Source organism: Fundulus heteroclitus, chromosome 14, assembly GCF_011125445.2.
Source record: "Fundulus heteroclitus isolate FHET01 chromosome 14, MU-UCD_Fhet_4.1, whole genome shotgun sequence".
NCBI classification, from domain to species: Eukaryota; Metazoa; Chordata; class Actinopteri; order Cyprinodontiformes; family Fundulidae; genus Fundulus; species Fundulus heteroclitus.
In genome coordinates this window covers 23,471,508-23,488,154 of record NC_046374.1, presented here as the reverse complement: position 1 = coordinate 23,488,154, position 16,647 = coordinate 23,471,508, and the positions used below count along the sequence as shown (strand labels likewise).

At 38.8% G+C, this 16,647-nt stretch overlaps 1 protein-coding gene across 5 annotated transcripts in view; it reads right to left on the bottom strand.

The window, feature by feature from the left end:
* Window positions 1-6,206: 6,206 nt before the first annotated feature.
* LOC105936124 (serine/threonine-protein phosphatase 2B catalytic subunit alpha isoform) overlaps window positions 6,207-16,647 on the bottom strand; it is a 138,682-nt gene continuing 128,241 nt past the window's right edge. For 2 of the 5 annotated variants that reach the window (XM_036146577.1, XM_036146579.1), the window contains 3 exons: window positions 15,552-15,649; window positions 12,825-12,854; window positions 6,207-6,907 (listed from right to left, as the gene is read on the bottom strand). In XM_036146577.1, the coding sequence (XP_036002470.1) occupies window positions 6,699-6,907; window positions 12,825-12,854; window positions 15,552-15,649 (337 nt within the window). In that variant the 3' untranslated portion in view covers window positions 6,207-6,698. Of the gene's footprint in view, window positions 6,908-12,824; window positions 15,160-15,551; window positions 15,650-16,647 lie in introns of all 5 variants that reach the window. The other 3 variants (XM_036146580.1, XM_036146581.1, XR_004932550.1) reach the window with 2 other exon arrangements.

The following is a 16,647-nucleotide window of genomic DNA, read 5'->3' as shown; positions in this document are numbered from 1 at the left end:
CTCATCCAGGATGTCAAACAGGGTTGCCAAGTCTGCTAATTATAAGCAACTTTGATCTTGTTGTTTCTGAAGTCGCTGCTAAATTTAGTCAGTCATAGGTTGAGTTTTTTTGCGCTTGTTTTTGACCATAACTTCGCCTTTTTAGGGCCGTAAAATACGTCGCTATAAATAAGAACTATATAGAGTTCTATATATAGAACCCACTCATGCTTCTATGTTACAGACAGCGTGAGCTGGATAAAATCCCTACACCCATCCACGTAATGTTTATTTACCAAGCTAAATATTTAGCTCCACACTGAATATTTAGTCAGCAAACTAAATATTTAAGTCCATTTAGGTCCAAGCTAAATATTCAGCAAGCTAAATTATTTAGTTTCAGATTAAATATTTAATTGGCAAGCTTAATACTTAGCACCAAACTAAATATGGTTGGTAGGAGATTGGCTTTGCAGTCCTGCGTGGGGGTGGCCTTATGTTGAAAACTGAAAGAGGAGTGTCCACACTTTATCGTTAAATTAGTGGTTTAAAACAGAAAATTGCACAAAATTGTTCTCCGGTGATTGTTTCGATACAGAGACTGCCTAATATGAGGAGAATCATGTCTGTTTAAACTCCATTCACAACATTAATGCACAATATTGCACCTTCTCAATTAGTAAGGTGCAATAATGTTTGTGATGTATGTGATGGACGGTTGTACTGGAACTGTAATTTCCCTTTGGGGCTCGCTCTTAAACTGTTGGGGTATCCTTGAAAATCCTCCAGTATGACTCAAGTGAAATATATCTGCAAACTAGAGTGGGCTAAAGTTCCTCAACAAAAACTTGCTCTCCTAAACCCACCACCAGTTGGGTTTAGGTGAGCATTATTTTTTCCTATAAAGGGCCTTGTTGGTTAAAATGGCTTTTTGGAACAGTCCACATGGGTAAGTCAGGATAAAGGTTTATGATGAGGCAAAAGAAAGATTTTCGGCCACAATGTCAAGAAGCATTTTTGGAAGAGTCAAGGTGAAGCTAACCTACTGCCAAGCACAGTGGCGGTACCATCAAGATGAAGGTTTGTTTTACTGCATGTCTCACCAGATCCATGCACTAACAGAATAGAATAACGAAGGACCACCCCCAGCTTTTACAACCTCACCTTAAAGAAACCAACCGATAGAAACTGGAAAATGGTTGGCGTTCCAGTGGGACTTGATCCCAAAAACCTCTGGAATTACCCTCCCAAAGCCCAGATTCACTAATTATAATTCACAATCGCCATGAACTGTACCTTGAGACCACTGGTCAAATATCAAGCCTGAATCACTGTTGAGAAGCAGCTCACACATTGTAACTAAAAACTAACGGGGAGAAATTATATACATTTGTGCCTGCGTATATAATTATAACCCTGCGTGGATGTGAGGAAAATAAATTAGCTCAAGAGTTTAAATGAGACATTTAACAAATGAAAGGGCTGAATGAATGTTGGGGAGATTTAACCCATTTTTTGTGTTGGTTTCCATTTTGGCGAAGATTATGCAGTGTTAAGATTTTAAAGCAGGATCTGGGAACTTGTGTCCCGGGAGAATCTCTGGCAGCTTTTACTCTCCAAGTGAAAGAAGTTGGTCATTGTGAAGCTGACAATCGGTCCACACGTTCTCTTTCTTTTGCTACTAACCTCGCCCTTTTAACATAAAAAAGACCCCCATAAACAGGATGTGAGCGTCCACTTCCTTTGATTCGAGCATTGTGCTTTGAATTAAGCCAAAACAACGAAATGTTTTAAAGACCTGAGACATTAAAATCCTATTTAAGTTATGGGTCAGAGGACCGTATCCCATGTGTTATTCCACATTTTAATGAGATAGAGATGTTTTTTGGTGAACTTGTGTGAAAATATTTGAGTAAAGGAGAGGATATGCGTGATTCTTGCATGCAGGTAGGGTTGTGTGTTCTTGGCTTTGTCTTCCAAGTTTAATCAAAGAAGTCAGAAGGTTGACGGGGAGGAAACACCTTTGCTGAGGACCTGCCAGAGCAATTTCCCATTTGTAAAGTTTATGCCAAGTTAGGTCCAGAGGAACCGTACACAACAGGGATAGAAACCTAAAAGCAACACCAACCAGAGACAAGGTCATATAAACGAAATTCAACAGTTTGTCTTAAAGACAGCGGTCCTCTCACAAGAGATGAGATTGAATTCATTTTGCTGCTTTTAATGTAGAAACTACAAACTTTCACAGTTGTACTCGAGCTTTAATGTCACACAGCTCTTTAGACAAACTGCACAAAGCAATACTAGAGAGAATAAAGTTTTCATGCAGTTTTTTTAAATCTACTCATTTTCGTCTTTAGAAAATGAAGTTAAAGGACGTTGGTGGAAAAAAATTTTTTTTCAATGTTTCAGATCAAACAAATCTTGTTATCAGACTAAGATAACGGGGAAAAAATACAAAAGCCATGCAGGTCAGGAAGCAGTGACGCGTCCCCAGACCATCACACCGCCCCCACCGTGTTTGACTGTAGATGCAATGCTGTCTTAGATGAAATGCTGTCTGTCTGAAATGTCCAGTTCTTGCAGCGCTGCTGCAGGAAGAAGGGCAGCAATTACAAGCCTCTGGACAATAGACATCTCTCTGGTAGGTCAGGAAACGGCACCAACAAATTAGCATCTGAGCTAATCATGGCCATACAGGTGCATCTCAGTCCGAGTTATTAATGAATGCTTTCAAATGGACGCATTTGTGAACAGAGCTTTCAAATGCTGGGTTTCACATTAGTAATAAATTGCTGTAAACTTTACTATAATGCCTTGGGCTCTGGTATAAATGAAGCCCCTAACCATCCAAACTGCTAGATTAATTTTTAGATTAACTGCAAAACTGCACAGCCCTGTTATGGTTACCCTAATCTTGCAAATTAGTATAGCAAAAAAAAAAAAAAAACATCCGTCTTTTTATTTGACAGGATAGAAGACTGATTATTTTCGGTTAATGTGGTTAAATATAAGGTCAGGTCGCAGGAACAACAGGTCCAGGAGGAAAACCCAGACATCTCTCTCTCCAGTGACATCCTCCAGCTCGTTCTGTGGGGAACCCAAGATGTCCCCAGGCCAGACGGCATACAGTCCCTCCGGCGAGTTCTGGGTCTTCCCACTGGGGATTTCTCACTGAGCTATATTATACACTGGAGTGCTGATTTTGCCCAAAAATTGAAGTCACTGGCCGCCATCTTGCTACTCCCTACTCTCACAGAACCCCACAGGATTTGGTTGCAACAACAAGCAGTTTTCTGGCTGTGTGAAAACGTTTCATACGTAATTCTACAGTCAGTGGATGTACCAACACTATCAACTACTAGGAAAATAGGTGCTGAAATATTTTACATGTTATTCATATTAAATATATATATATGTATACATAAGTATGTGTATATGTATATATGTATATATATGTATACACATATGTAAATATATGTTTTTGTATATTGTTATTTATATATTTATAAATGTTATATATGTATATTTAAATAAATAAAATGCAAAATATTTCAGCACATGACTTTCTCAGTACTTGATAGTTTTGGAACATAACATAAAAGTATATGACATTTGACATTTTAAAAGTCTTAAGCCCCCCTGAACATGAGAAAATCATTGTTATTCGATGCTGTAGCGCACATATTCCCTAGTTACGGGGGGAAAATAGGAGAGTACCAATATGGCGGCTGGTGGCTTCAAAGCGACTCGTTCTAACAGACGGTGATTAGCACTCCAGTGTATTATAGAGATCAGTAGGTTTTCTCCCCAGAAAACCTCCAGAGGGAGGCACCTAGGGGGCGTCCTCATCAGATGCCTGCACCACCTCTACTAGCTCCTTTCCACGTAGAGAAGCAGCGGCTCTACTTTGAGCTCCTCACCCCATCTGTAAGGTGGAGCCCAGCCACCCTCTGGAGGAGGCCTTTAACTCCTCCGCTTGAAGCAGAGACTGACCTCCAACCCAGAGGGTCTGATTTTCTTTTCCTTAAGATCTTTTTAATATAAAATTTGTTCAAGTTCTTCACCGTTAAATTTTTGCAATCTTTCATTTTTAACCATGTTCAAATGAAATGTTTAAGTATTTTAACTTTGCATTTAATCTCTATTCACGCTTTTTGGGACAGAATTTTATATTGGAAATGAGCTATTTAATTTTTAGAGCCCACGCTTGCGGCATTTCCTCTCTGACGACGGATCAGATGAGATAAAATATAGTAGTTAATGTGAACAAAGACAACAGGAGAGAATAAGGCAGATTTAAGGTTGGTTAAAAACGCTAAAGGTTATACTCAAAATGGTAATTGGCGAGATATGCAACTCTCTCTTTTTGAACAATTTAGGTAAAATAAAGGAAAGAGAACTAGTTCATGATGTACTTGGTTCAGAATACTTAGCTGGTGAACTTTGAACATGGATCGATTTATTTTAATGTGGCTTTATGCAGGAGTGTAAAATGCAGCGAACAGACCGACTTCCCAAAGGAGATTTCTGCATTTTAAACCCCCTTTTTATTTTCATCATATAAAATTACAATTTTCTGCAGGTTTTCATTGCGTTTCAGCCATGATCATCAAAACTAACAGAAATGATTCAGATATATTACTTTGCAAAAATAATAAAATTATATAAAAAAAATTTTTATTGAAATACTGAAGTAAGTATATTTTCTATTATATTCTGACTTACCAAACAACCGATGCTTTGGTGCTCATCATAAAAGGAGTCTAAAAGCGGAAATGTTCTCCAATACTTTATTTCCCAAATTTATGGAAACCAGGAAAACACCTGAAGCAAAAGTATACTTTTAAAGACAGCCCAGGAGCCGGTGGTTCACATACATACACTCACACCGTTTCATGTTGAAATTCATGCACATTTTTATTGAACAGTTATATAAAATACTTCTCATAGTTGCAAGTGCATGCCTCATCATCATCATCATCTGCCAACAGTTTTCGGAATTAAATTACAAAAAGCAAGGCTTTATGTCGTGTAGTGAATTACTTGGGCACTTAAAGCAGTTCTTTAAAAAAGATCTAAGTATATATATATATATATATATATATATATATATATATATATATATATATATATATATATATATATATATATGTTGTTGTATCACCTTAAAGTATTGAGCAGTATCAAACCTGTAACTGATATACAAAGCAGAGCTCCAAATAAGATAAGAGGAATCAAATTACACTTTTTGTGGCACATTTACAAAAGAAATTAGTTTTAAAACTAAAAGAAAAAAAAAAAGAAAAAGAAAACTGGTTTTCACTTTTTTATAGGACACAAATATCTAATCATGCATTTTTTTTTCTTTTTTTCTGGGGAGATCCACATGTAACCACACACCTCACGAGAATTGCCAAACATGCGTAACTGGACTGTGTGCACTCACAAGCGCAGGTTAAAAATAGGACTTCTCATCCATCTCCGATCATTAAATGCTTCAATTACAAAACAGGAGAGTCAAAGGCATAGAGTATCTCGGTGTTAATTCAAAGTATGCAAGTATACGTTTCCAGTATATGTTCACTAAAGCGCAGTATATCTCAAAACAGGCCTCCACAGCCAAGGTATTCAGATCTTCTAATTTCTTTGATTTTTATAAAACATGCATAGGCAGACACTTTATTATCATACTCTGTTTTTTTTGTTGTTTTTTTTCTTACACAATATAAGTTTTCTATTTTTACTTTGTTCGCAATACTTAAAAAGAGAAAATTTTAACACTCAATTCCAGCAAGCCACAAAAAAAAATACAACAAAAAAAACTAAACAAAAACAAACAATAAAATCTACCCCCCCTCCCCTCCCCCCAATTTCCCACTTCAGATAGAGGCAAAAAATAAACATATTTGCAGATGATAGATAGGTAAGTGTAAATTCCAGTTATGAAACTCAAGAAAATAGGTATTCATTATACAGAAAAATCAGGTTGAAGCACACACCAAAAGAACCTGAGGTAAGCAGAATATGTACAAAAACCATAAAACGTTCCATTATTTGGCATTTCGACAACATTGCAACATTCTTTTGTTTATTTTTAAGACTGCCTAATTAATTTCAGAGCTATTTCATAAGAGTAGCAAAAACAAAAGTCATCAATAAATAGTCCTTATTTAGTTTGTACACCCTTATAATCTTTAAAAACATCACCTTTCTCATGTTCTGTACTTGATTTTTTTTTTTTCTTTAGTGCTGTGTTCTTGTAAACGTACAATAGTTAGTAAGAAGGTTTACACGACTTTCCGCTTCGGTGTAAATGAGAAAAAGGGTCGTTTAAGATAAAAAATAAAAATAAAAACAAACCACACGACTCTAGGGTCTCTCTCTCTCTCCCTTCCCTGTTTCTCTCTGACGGACTGTGATGCGAAGCGCGGTCGGGCGCGTTTAAGGCCCGACCGCTCAGAAACGTGACCCGGCAAATAACTTAGCAGATTCGACTAGGAGCTAATAATATGAAGGCATTTTAAAAGACTAGAGCAAGTGAGATGACCCCCCCAGGTTTCAGCGACTGCTGCCTCCCCCATCCACACTCCAGACCCCCAACGTCCCTCCTCCTTCCCTTCACCCTCTGCGCCTTCTCTGCGGTGGCGGGCCGTGATGAGGCTGGGGGCCAGGCAGCCCTGCGGGCCGAGGCGGCGCCTGCTGCTGCTTCACTGCCTTCACTGGATGCTGCCGCCGCTGCCGGCGCTGGTGCTCCCCTTGGCATCCGTGCCGTTGGTCTCCGAGGACAACGCCCTGTTGAGCGAGTTGAGGCTGGCGTCCGAGGGCAGGGCGTCCCGCCGCGGCGGCATCCTCTCGTTGATGCGGTCCAGGCCCTTGGCCTCCTCGAAGCTGGTGATCTTGTGCTGAGGGGAGAAGCCTTTGATGGCTGTTGAGACGTGTGTGTATGTGTGGGGGGTAGGGGGTGGGAGGAGGAAAACAAGAGGATTACAGGAGTTAGAGGTGGCTTTAAATGGGGAGGATTATGAAGAATAAAATGATGGGAATCACTTGTTTACTCAGAAATAACTAGATGTAGGGGTTCTTTGTTGGGAGGATAAGTTTCATTGAGAAAGTGAAAGCACAAAGACGGGAAATCTAATCGACACAAGAGTCAATGAGAGAAAATATCTAAAGCTGGCTTTTTTTGCTAACAGTCCCTGCAAGATGAGGATCCCTAGAGACACCTTTACCCGCTTGGAAAGATATTAATATTCTTGGGTAGAGTTATATGAGAAATAAAAATACTCTGGTCATCATTTCCCATTCTCATAAATCTCTTGGCTGTGAAGTTAGGTTTTCCTGACCTGACTTTTATGCTTAGGCTGCTAGAAGACTTTCTGTTCTTTCTCACGCTTGATTGATGCACTTTGGAATTACGGCTGCAGTTCACTTTACATAATCTCTTTGTATTTAATTTCATATAAAAGGACCCCAGGTTAAGGGATTGTTTTTTTTTTTGTGGTTTCTCTTTTCTGAACTTTGTGTACCGTATTTTTTGGACTATAAATCGCTCCGGAATATAAGTCGCATCAGACAAAAATGCGTCATAAAGAGGAAATAGAACATATATAAGTCACACTGGACAATAAGTTACATTTATTTAGAAATTCATTTCACAGAATCCAACTCTAAAAACATTGGATATATTGAATTGAATATTGACTCTGGTAAGGCAACTTATTCAATTGCAAAGCTGCGTCCACAATTAGCTGAATAATATGGAAAATACCTGGGAGGCTGAATGGGGTAAATTAGCATAACAAGCTACCAACTCCAACCCGTAAAGTTCTCATCAGAGCATTTCAATCTAATTACGCTGTAATTAGACAGTGAGCGTAGCGGTGCTACATGCTAACAGTACGACACGGATGTTTTAGAGCAACGTAAAGCTCACGTGGATCAGAGAAGTTATAAACCGCCCGGACCACAACCTGTAAGCTAGCGCTAGCTGTTAGCTTCACGGACAGCTAACAGCTAGCGACTTCTACGAACTGCACCACGCAACACTTCGCTGCGTGACTGCAGACTGAAACAACATACGTACATGTGTTCAGTCTTTGTTGTTCATAATTTAATGTTCTAATTAATTTTTAAGTGGTACAAGAGCAGCATATAGTTTCCACAAGCCTAGAGCTCCCTCTTGTGGCTATAGACGGTCATGTTTACTAATTGGTTCGTGTTGTTCAGTATGATTTACCAATTAAATTTGATATATAAGTCGCACCTGAATATAAGTCGCAGATTGGCCAAACCATGAAAAAAAGTGTGACTTATAGTCCGAAAAATACGATACTTTCCACGTTTTCATGCCATAGAAAGTGCCACTAGCTCAGGATATCCGTTTAGCCATGTCTCTTTTCTACATCAAGTCAATAAACGTGTTTCCATCCAATTATTAAGTGATTGTTGGACCTACTGCTGCTAATAACTTTTTGGACTCGCTCGTTACTCTTTCCTATAGAAAGTAGTGCTGGCTAAGTCGCCGAGTGTTTTTCTAATTTGCATCATATGATCAAATGAATTTAACTGTATTATATTATAGTTTACCGTATTTTTCGAACCATAAGGCGCACCGGATTATAAGCAGCATAAAATATTCTTCCCAATTGAATAAGATTTTTGGAGGCCACTCCGGGCGTGGCCTGCCTAACATGAATTTACTTCTAGTTTAAACATTATAGTCAGGCAGTCTTGTAGACAGCTCAGGGGTCCTATCAGGTAGTGTAACGTAATGCTCCGAATATCCATTGAGCAGAGTGGCTTTGTTGCTAACCAAAGTCTTACTTACACATTTTAACAGATTTTTGAGCGCATTGTACCACATAAAGTACGGTCAGTAGGCACAACAAGTACAGTTATAATATATAAGGCACACTATCAATTTGTGAGAAAATTTAAGGATTTTTAAGTGCGTCTTATAGTCCAAAAATACGGCAGCTTAAACTGGACTGCATGTAATTAGATTTTATTATAATGAATTGTTTTATGACTCTAGTTGGACTAAATTACTGCTAAACAAGAGGATAAGATGAAGTGCATCAATACTGGTGCCATATAGACTTAGACTTAGACTTTCTTTATTGTCATTTTGTATACACAGAGTGCATACAGAACGAAATTTCGTTCTGTATGTAATATAACATACCAGGGCCCCCTAAGATGTGTTAGTTTGTTTAAAAAAAAAGTGCTAAACACGTTTTAACTCGTAACCCTGGGAGTTTATTTACTGTTTTGGGTTTTTTTGGTACCTTGGAGCTATGGGTCCAAGTAACTGTCTTTCGTCATTTTATAATAATAATTGTTTCTCGTGTAACTCTACCCAGAGAAAATTACAGGTACATCTAACAAAGCTGTGACCTTTCCAGTGACTTTCCAAATAATTACAACTGCTTTAATGTGTTGTAAAACCATATAATTTACAATTTTCTTATCACGCTTAACCTCATTCTGACAAACCATCACCTATCAGATTAAAAGAGAGCAATGGGTCAGACAAAATTATCAAATAGTCCTTCTAAATCTAACACCACCAATCCATGCTTCGATGAGCATCTGTGCAAAGAAATCTGAACTATACAGAACATGCTGCACTGCTGCTGTTTGTTTTTATCTTGGTGTTTTCAGTGAGTAAAAAAGAAAAAGAAAAAGAAAAGGGCGGCTCTAAGAGAAAGCCCGCTGCAGAACGCCTGAGGACCCCAAACACATCCAGATGGCCCTAACGTCACGTCACAGCTTAAAACAACCAAAAAGGAGAGAGGAGAATGATCAGAGACACACAGAGACAAAAACAAAAATGAAGAGAGAACGAAAAAAATAAACATGTCTGGAGTCCACGGAGACACTCACTGCCACAGAATATAAGCCACGCTGAGACTGAGTCCACGGACAGAAACACTACAGACACTTGGGGTGCTAACGACTTGTTTAGTCTGCTTGGAGCATGCAGCAATTAGGATTTACCAGGAGCTATGAGGGATGGAAGATACCACACGATCTAGATGGTGAAAACGCCACTTCCACCTCTCATAAAGCCTCTTTAATAATGAGTAGATGACCCTTAATCGAGATGAGAAAGCAGGGGCTTCGTATTTTAAAGAGGGGCATGATGGGTAGCGTAGTTGTGTTGCTGCATAGCACAGGTCAGACACAGGTTATTAGCAGCACACAGGAAGGAAACACGACACAGCAGGGCCACAGGAGACCGACATGGAGAGAGAGAAAGCAGAGAAGAGTCGGGACACTACGGAGGACTGTCCTCTGTGGGGTTCAAGAGGAAGTACCGGACAGGTTCAGCGTAAATAGCAGCTGCCGCACCACTATTTAGCTCGCAGTTGAGGTTGTTCTTGCGCAAACAAAAGGAAAAGCGATACAAATCACTTTTTTTATTTTCACTTTTTTATTCTTTTTTTAAAAAAAGGGAGAATCTAATGTAGATTTCTCCCCAAGCAAAAGCTTTGGGTTTTAGCTCCGAAACAATCAGAAGATGAATACAACAGCAACAACAATACACAACTGCTTCGGCCGTTTCAAAGGGGACAGAACATTAAAGGCTTTCATAGCAAGATTTCATGTGAGGGCAGCGCAACAGGGGGACTAGGAAACCAAATCTGGCAATTACAGTGTAGTGCAAAAGTCTTCAGTCTACGCCACTTCCACTGTGCTTTTCTTCCAAAAAGACAGACTTTCCTACAAATATTCCAAAATGATGCCAATCATTATTTCTTTAGGCTCTCTGAAGGTTTTTAGGAGGTTTTTCTTTGGACTTTGGCTGCTTTTTACGGAAGAGGATTAGGGCCATTAAAAAAATAAAATAAAACAAAAGTCTATTCAATTCTGACTTTTCTCAGATTTCTGAGAATAAAGTCACAATTGAATAGACTTTTTTTTTTTTTTAATGGCCCTAATCCTCTTCCGTAGATTTTGGTTCAAGTCTATGTTTTTTTCTTTGTTTTTTGGTCCTGTCCACAGAAATCAAGATCTTTATTAAATTTTTTTTCTTGTGTTTGTATATGTTAACCGTCTGATTCTGTGTAATTTTTAAAGAGCGCGTTTAATCGTATTATAGAGCATCCTCTAAAGCAACCTCCAGAGTCCCAAGTGGCTCTCTGGGCCTTCCAAATAACTTGGGCTAAAAATGATAGAGAGCTAATTAGGGTTTTTAAATACAAAAAAAAAAAAAGCAAGTTTCAGTAGTTTTTCAGTTTTCCATGGTATAATTAAACTACATTTCCACAATTTAATGACACTAAAACAACTAACAATATTTTTTCCTTATTAAGTTGAAAACCTTTTCATATTATTTTGCACAAATATCAATATCCCATAGAAGAAAATATATTCTCTTCTTGCAATTTTTTTTAAGTACTTCTTTATTTGAAACCCTAAAAATAAAAAAATAAATAAACAGTGGTTCTTAAAAAAATAACATTTCCTACAGTAGATACTTATCTAAAAAGCACAAGTTGTCTTTTTTCAAATGGTCATGTAAGATTTACGGCTCTAGAACAGTTTTATTTAGCTGGTTTGAGGGTAAAATGGCTCTATGAATTGTCAAGGGTGCAGACCCCTGCTCTAAAGTAGCAAGCAAATTGATTACTTTTTGCTTTTTCATTGGTTTTCAAAACAGGTAAGTAACTTTAAACTGCATGTTTCTGACACAAACACAGTCTCACCACAAAGGGATGATGACGTTTTATCTAGAACCGCAGAGAGCAATTATCTATTGTTTTAAGCAGAAAACGTTTTGTTTTTTTCCCCCCTAATGGGAATATTTTTGAAAGGATGTGCAGCACCAACACAGAAAAGGGCGGACTAAGTCCGCTCACTTTTCCAAAGAACCTGGTAGCAGGAGAAGTTGGTGAGATCTGGGAAAGTAAGGAGCGTGAATTTCCAAGCCTTTCTTTTGTTTTCCACTTGAATACTTAGATAAAAGAGAATGAGTTAAAAAAAAGCAGCTAGAGTCGAGAGAGAAACTCAGAAAGCCGGTGGAAACATTCACTAAGCCCACGTTAAAGGATCACAAGAACGTCTGGCTGTGTGAAAATAAAAATATAGACACTAAGTGTGATGTGTTGTAATCTTCCTAACTTTACTAGGCCTATGTTGTTGTTTTTTTTTAACCAAAATCCCCCATTTATAGCAGGAAAAATGGCATTTCTGAAATGCTAAGCCCTTATATTTGTTGTGTTCATCAGAAGGAAGCAAGAATGAAAACATAGAATCGGGTCTTAATGATCCATTGTGTTTTCCAGGGAACAGAAATTCACTGTAGCGCTTCCAGAGGAGCTGATAATACCTCCCCCCCCCCCTGTATTCACACCTCGCACGATCTGTGAGCGGGAAAAGGAGTTTCTGCCAGTGCAACTGTGTCTCGACAGCTTCTCGTCAATCAGTATATCACAGAGAAACTGCATCTAGAAGTGCTTGTGAAATAGCACAGCAAACATTTTCAGTCACAGACTCCTGCAGAGATGTCTGTCTTTTTGCTTTGCGCTCACCCAATTAACAAAAAAATAAATAAATACAACAAAAATAACAGGGATTATCTGCGACCATGAAATCTCTGCTATAAAAAGCCGGTCCCCCTTTAAAACTTGCGGCCACACGATCTAACGTACTTACATATTGCTCTACGTTGAAACTACGCCACAGTTTGCTAGCCCAGCCCCCCCCCCCAAAAAAAACACAATCTACTTAAGCACCAGCGAGATGAATGGAAAACCCCCCCACCAAAACCCGCCCCCTCCCCAACACTATCTATTGCCGTGAAAAAGCAACAGAATAGGGCGGCCAAACCCATTTACCTTCGTCAGCCTCAATAGCTTCAACAGTAGCTGAAGAGAAGAAGAGGGGGGTTGCAAAATGAACGAGAGAGGTGAGCAGGAGGAGGTCATTTTGTCCCAGGAACAAGTCAATGAGCAGCAAAGACAGCCAATAACGACAACAAAAGGTTAACGGCATCTCCACATTTCATGACAAAAGAATACGAGGATGTTAGCAAAAAGGAGGGGACGGAGGAGGAAGAGGAGGAGGAGGAGGAAAAAAAATGGCAGCAAATATCATGGGGAAAGGGTTAAAGAGCTTCAAGAAAAAAGTGTTAAACAAGAGTGAATGTAGTGACTGAAAAAAAAGATAACAACAACCCTGCAGGGATCAACAGTGAGAGATAATATGAGACTAAAATGCTTTGTTTCTGTTAAAAAAAAACACGACGACAACACATGGATGAGGAACATTATGTGTTCATCTCACAGCACAGCTTCAGTATCTTTTGATGCAGCATGTCAAAAGTACTGGCTTACACCGGCTGAGGTTGAAGGTAAAAAAAACAACAACCCTTCAGCCACTTACCGACCACTAACCGTCATCCTGGGGAGTTTGACACGTTCACATAAAAAAACAACAACGAAGCTGCATAAAGTCGACGTCACGCCAGCAAAGGTGTACAGACATTAAGACTACAGCACAAAAGGTCCAAGAGGATGAGCTCCAACTAAACCAGCGACACACAAATCAAAAGTGGCCAAAAATCACAGCAGGAGCACCACGGCTGTTCAGCTAAAAACACGAGAGAATCCACCGATGTCGACACGTGGATCTCCGTTAAACTATTAATTATACTGCTTATAAGTCCTAAAAAAAAAACTCTACGTTAAAAAGCTCAGCAGAGGAAAAGCTTGTGCAGAATAAAGGATCTTTTATTGCAGTAGCATAATCTCACACTAAAAATATTTCAATATGCTTTAGTCTGTTTTAAATTGTATTTTATGTATGTACTACTAATGCATTGTATTTATTTTAGCCCTACTTCCCTTTTCCTAAGTGGTTACTCTACGTGTTAGGCCGCCATTGTAAATAAGAACTTGTTCTTAATGACCTGCCTGTAAAAATAAAGGTATAATAATAATAATTTAAGACAGTGAGGGGAAAAATACCCTGTTTTTATATTTTTGAATTAAATTAGTGCAACCATAATTATGAAACACCTAACAGTCTCTATATAAATCTATATATATCTGAAGCATGCTTTGTTTATGCTTTAACTTGTTCAGACGGATGAGAAAGTTCAGCAACTTGTACGCCTAATAAAGGAGGAATGTGTGGAAAAGCGCCTCCTGCCCACTGTTGACATGTGAATTTCTCCACTGTGAGATCAATAAAGTCTATCTTATCTTATCTGTTGAGTACAGTAGCAGGTCTGTGATGCTGTGGGCCTGCATTCCCTACCAAAGGCCCCTGGAATCTCACCTTTTTCCACATTTTGATCCAAATAAATGTAAAAAGCTAAATGTTACATAGTGAATTTGTGATTATATGTAAAATTTGTTTAATAAGAAAATTTTTCTTTATGAAAAAAAGACAAAACTGCACATAAGTAATTTCACAACTCTATAAAAAGCAGATAAAAACAGTTATTTCTTAACAGGAAATCTATGCTTTTAATTTTAAAAGTGAGATTAAGCTACTGGATTGTCACCTGAATGTTTTTCATGGACTTTTTACACATCTTTACAGGGCCACTGACAATAACGGTTGCTGCAAATCTACAAAAATGTGCTTTCAGGTTGATGAAAAAAGCTGATTTTATTATTTTTTTTTTTTTATTGGGAAGAACAAAATTAACAACTATCCTTGTTTTCTCTCATGGCCATTTTTAATCCATTCCTACACTGCAAAAAACTGAGCTAAAAATACGCTAAATCTTCTAGAAATGAGCATTATAAATTATATTATCTGCCAATGGAATGAGTATTTTGACCCCTAAAATAAAATAATTAGATATACTGCACCCGAAATCAGGACGAAGGTGAGTTGTTCCTACTATAAGTGCAAAAGTCTTATTCCATTGGCAGATCTTCTTCTTTATCTGCTCAAATCAAGGACAAATACACTGATTTCAAGATAAATTTACTTATTTTTAGTTCCCTTTTTGCAGTGAATCGTCTTCCTGAGTTTCTATAGTCTGACACAACTGCTGAGATCCACCTCAGCTTCATCAAAACAGGGTGCATGAAGCCGAGAGAGCGAACGAAAAAAAACCTGAACTCAACTCACAAAAATGATAATCAAAAAAAAAAAAAAAAAAAACATCGATGATGACAAAACACAACGAAATACTTGCACAACACCCGAATGTACCTGCAGTTTCCAGAGAGAAAAGGAGAAAGAAAACAACATGGGTAATATTTGAGTAAAAACCAGTGGGAGAGAGAAAACAGGGACTGGAAAACAGAAGCAATAACGCGGGACGTTAAAGAGAGGACACATTTAAGAAAAACAATGAAACCAAAGAAACAATGCTGAATGTAGCTGGTGGCAGAGGAGACTTTCTAATCTGTATTTAGCTAACAGAGGAGCTAAAATGAAACTTACTGCACATGATATTCCAGGGGGTGTACTTAAATGACACTTTAAATACAGAGCTAAACACCAGTTTAGGGTCTTCTGTGTGAAAGAGGTTGGTGCACGCACTGAAACCCATGCCAGGCGGGAGGAACAGAGGCGCGGCTGGGTCTCAGAGAAAGTCTTACCGTTCTGCAGCTTCTCTTTGCCACCGGACAGCACTCCGCTCGGCAGCATGCCTGTCGGGGTCAGCCCTTTCAGTGTGAGCACGCTCTCGCTTTCCTCTCTGAAGCACATGGGCAGACAATTATCAAGGTGGCACATTGTTCAAGCTGCTTTTAGTGTAAAAAAAAAAAAAGGAATGCATGTAATAAATCAAATAATACATTTATTCAAATCTTTTTCCACCTTTAGAGTGACAGATATCCTGCACAATTTAACATAAAACTGTACAATCTGCCAGAGAGGGACATTTGGTATAGAAAAACAAATATTATTTGTTTCCAGAGCATTCTGCTGCTACCACCACATCATGTTGGTGTGGTGGTCTAATTGGGGCCTAAAGGCTCAGGTCTGGTTTCCAGATTGAGTTTTCAGTCTTATGCATGCATTTTAAATTACAACAGCCAAATTTCACATTGAATTCATGGCAGATGGATGGATGAATGCATGGATGGATGGATTCAAATATGTATGTATAGATGGATGGAGAAATGCTTGGATGGATGGATGGATGGACAGATGCATGGATGGATGGATGGATGGATGGACAGATGCAAGGATGGATGGATGAACAGATGCATGGATGGATGGATGGACAGATGCATGGATGGATGGATGGATGGACAGATGCATGGATGGATGGATGGACAGATGCATGGATGGATGGATGGATGGATGGATGAACAGATGCATGGATGGATGGATGGACAGATGCATGGATGGATGCATCGACCGATGCATTGATGGATGGATGGATGGACAGATGCATGGATGGATGGACAGACAGATGCATGGATGGGTGAATGGACATATGCATGGATATATGGACAAATGCATGGATGGATGGACAGATAGAAGGAGAAATACATGGATGGATGGATGGATGGACAGATGCATGGATGGATGGACAGACAGATGCATGGATGGGTGAATGGACATATGCATGGATATATGGACAAATGCATGGATGGATGGACAGATAGAAGGAGAAATACATGGATGGATGGATGGATGGATGGATGGATGGATGGATGGATGGATGGATAGATGGATATATAGACC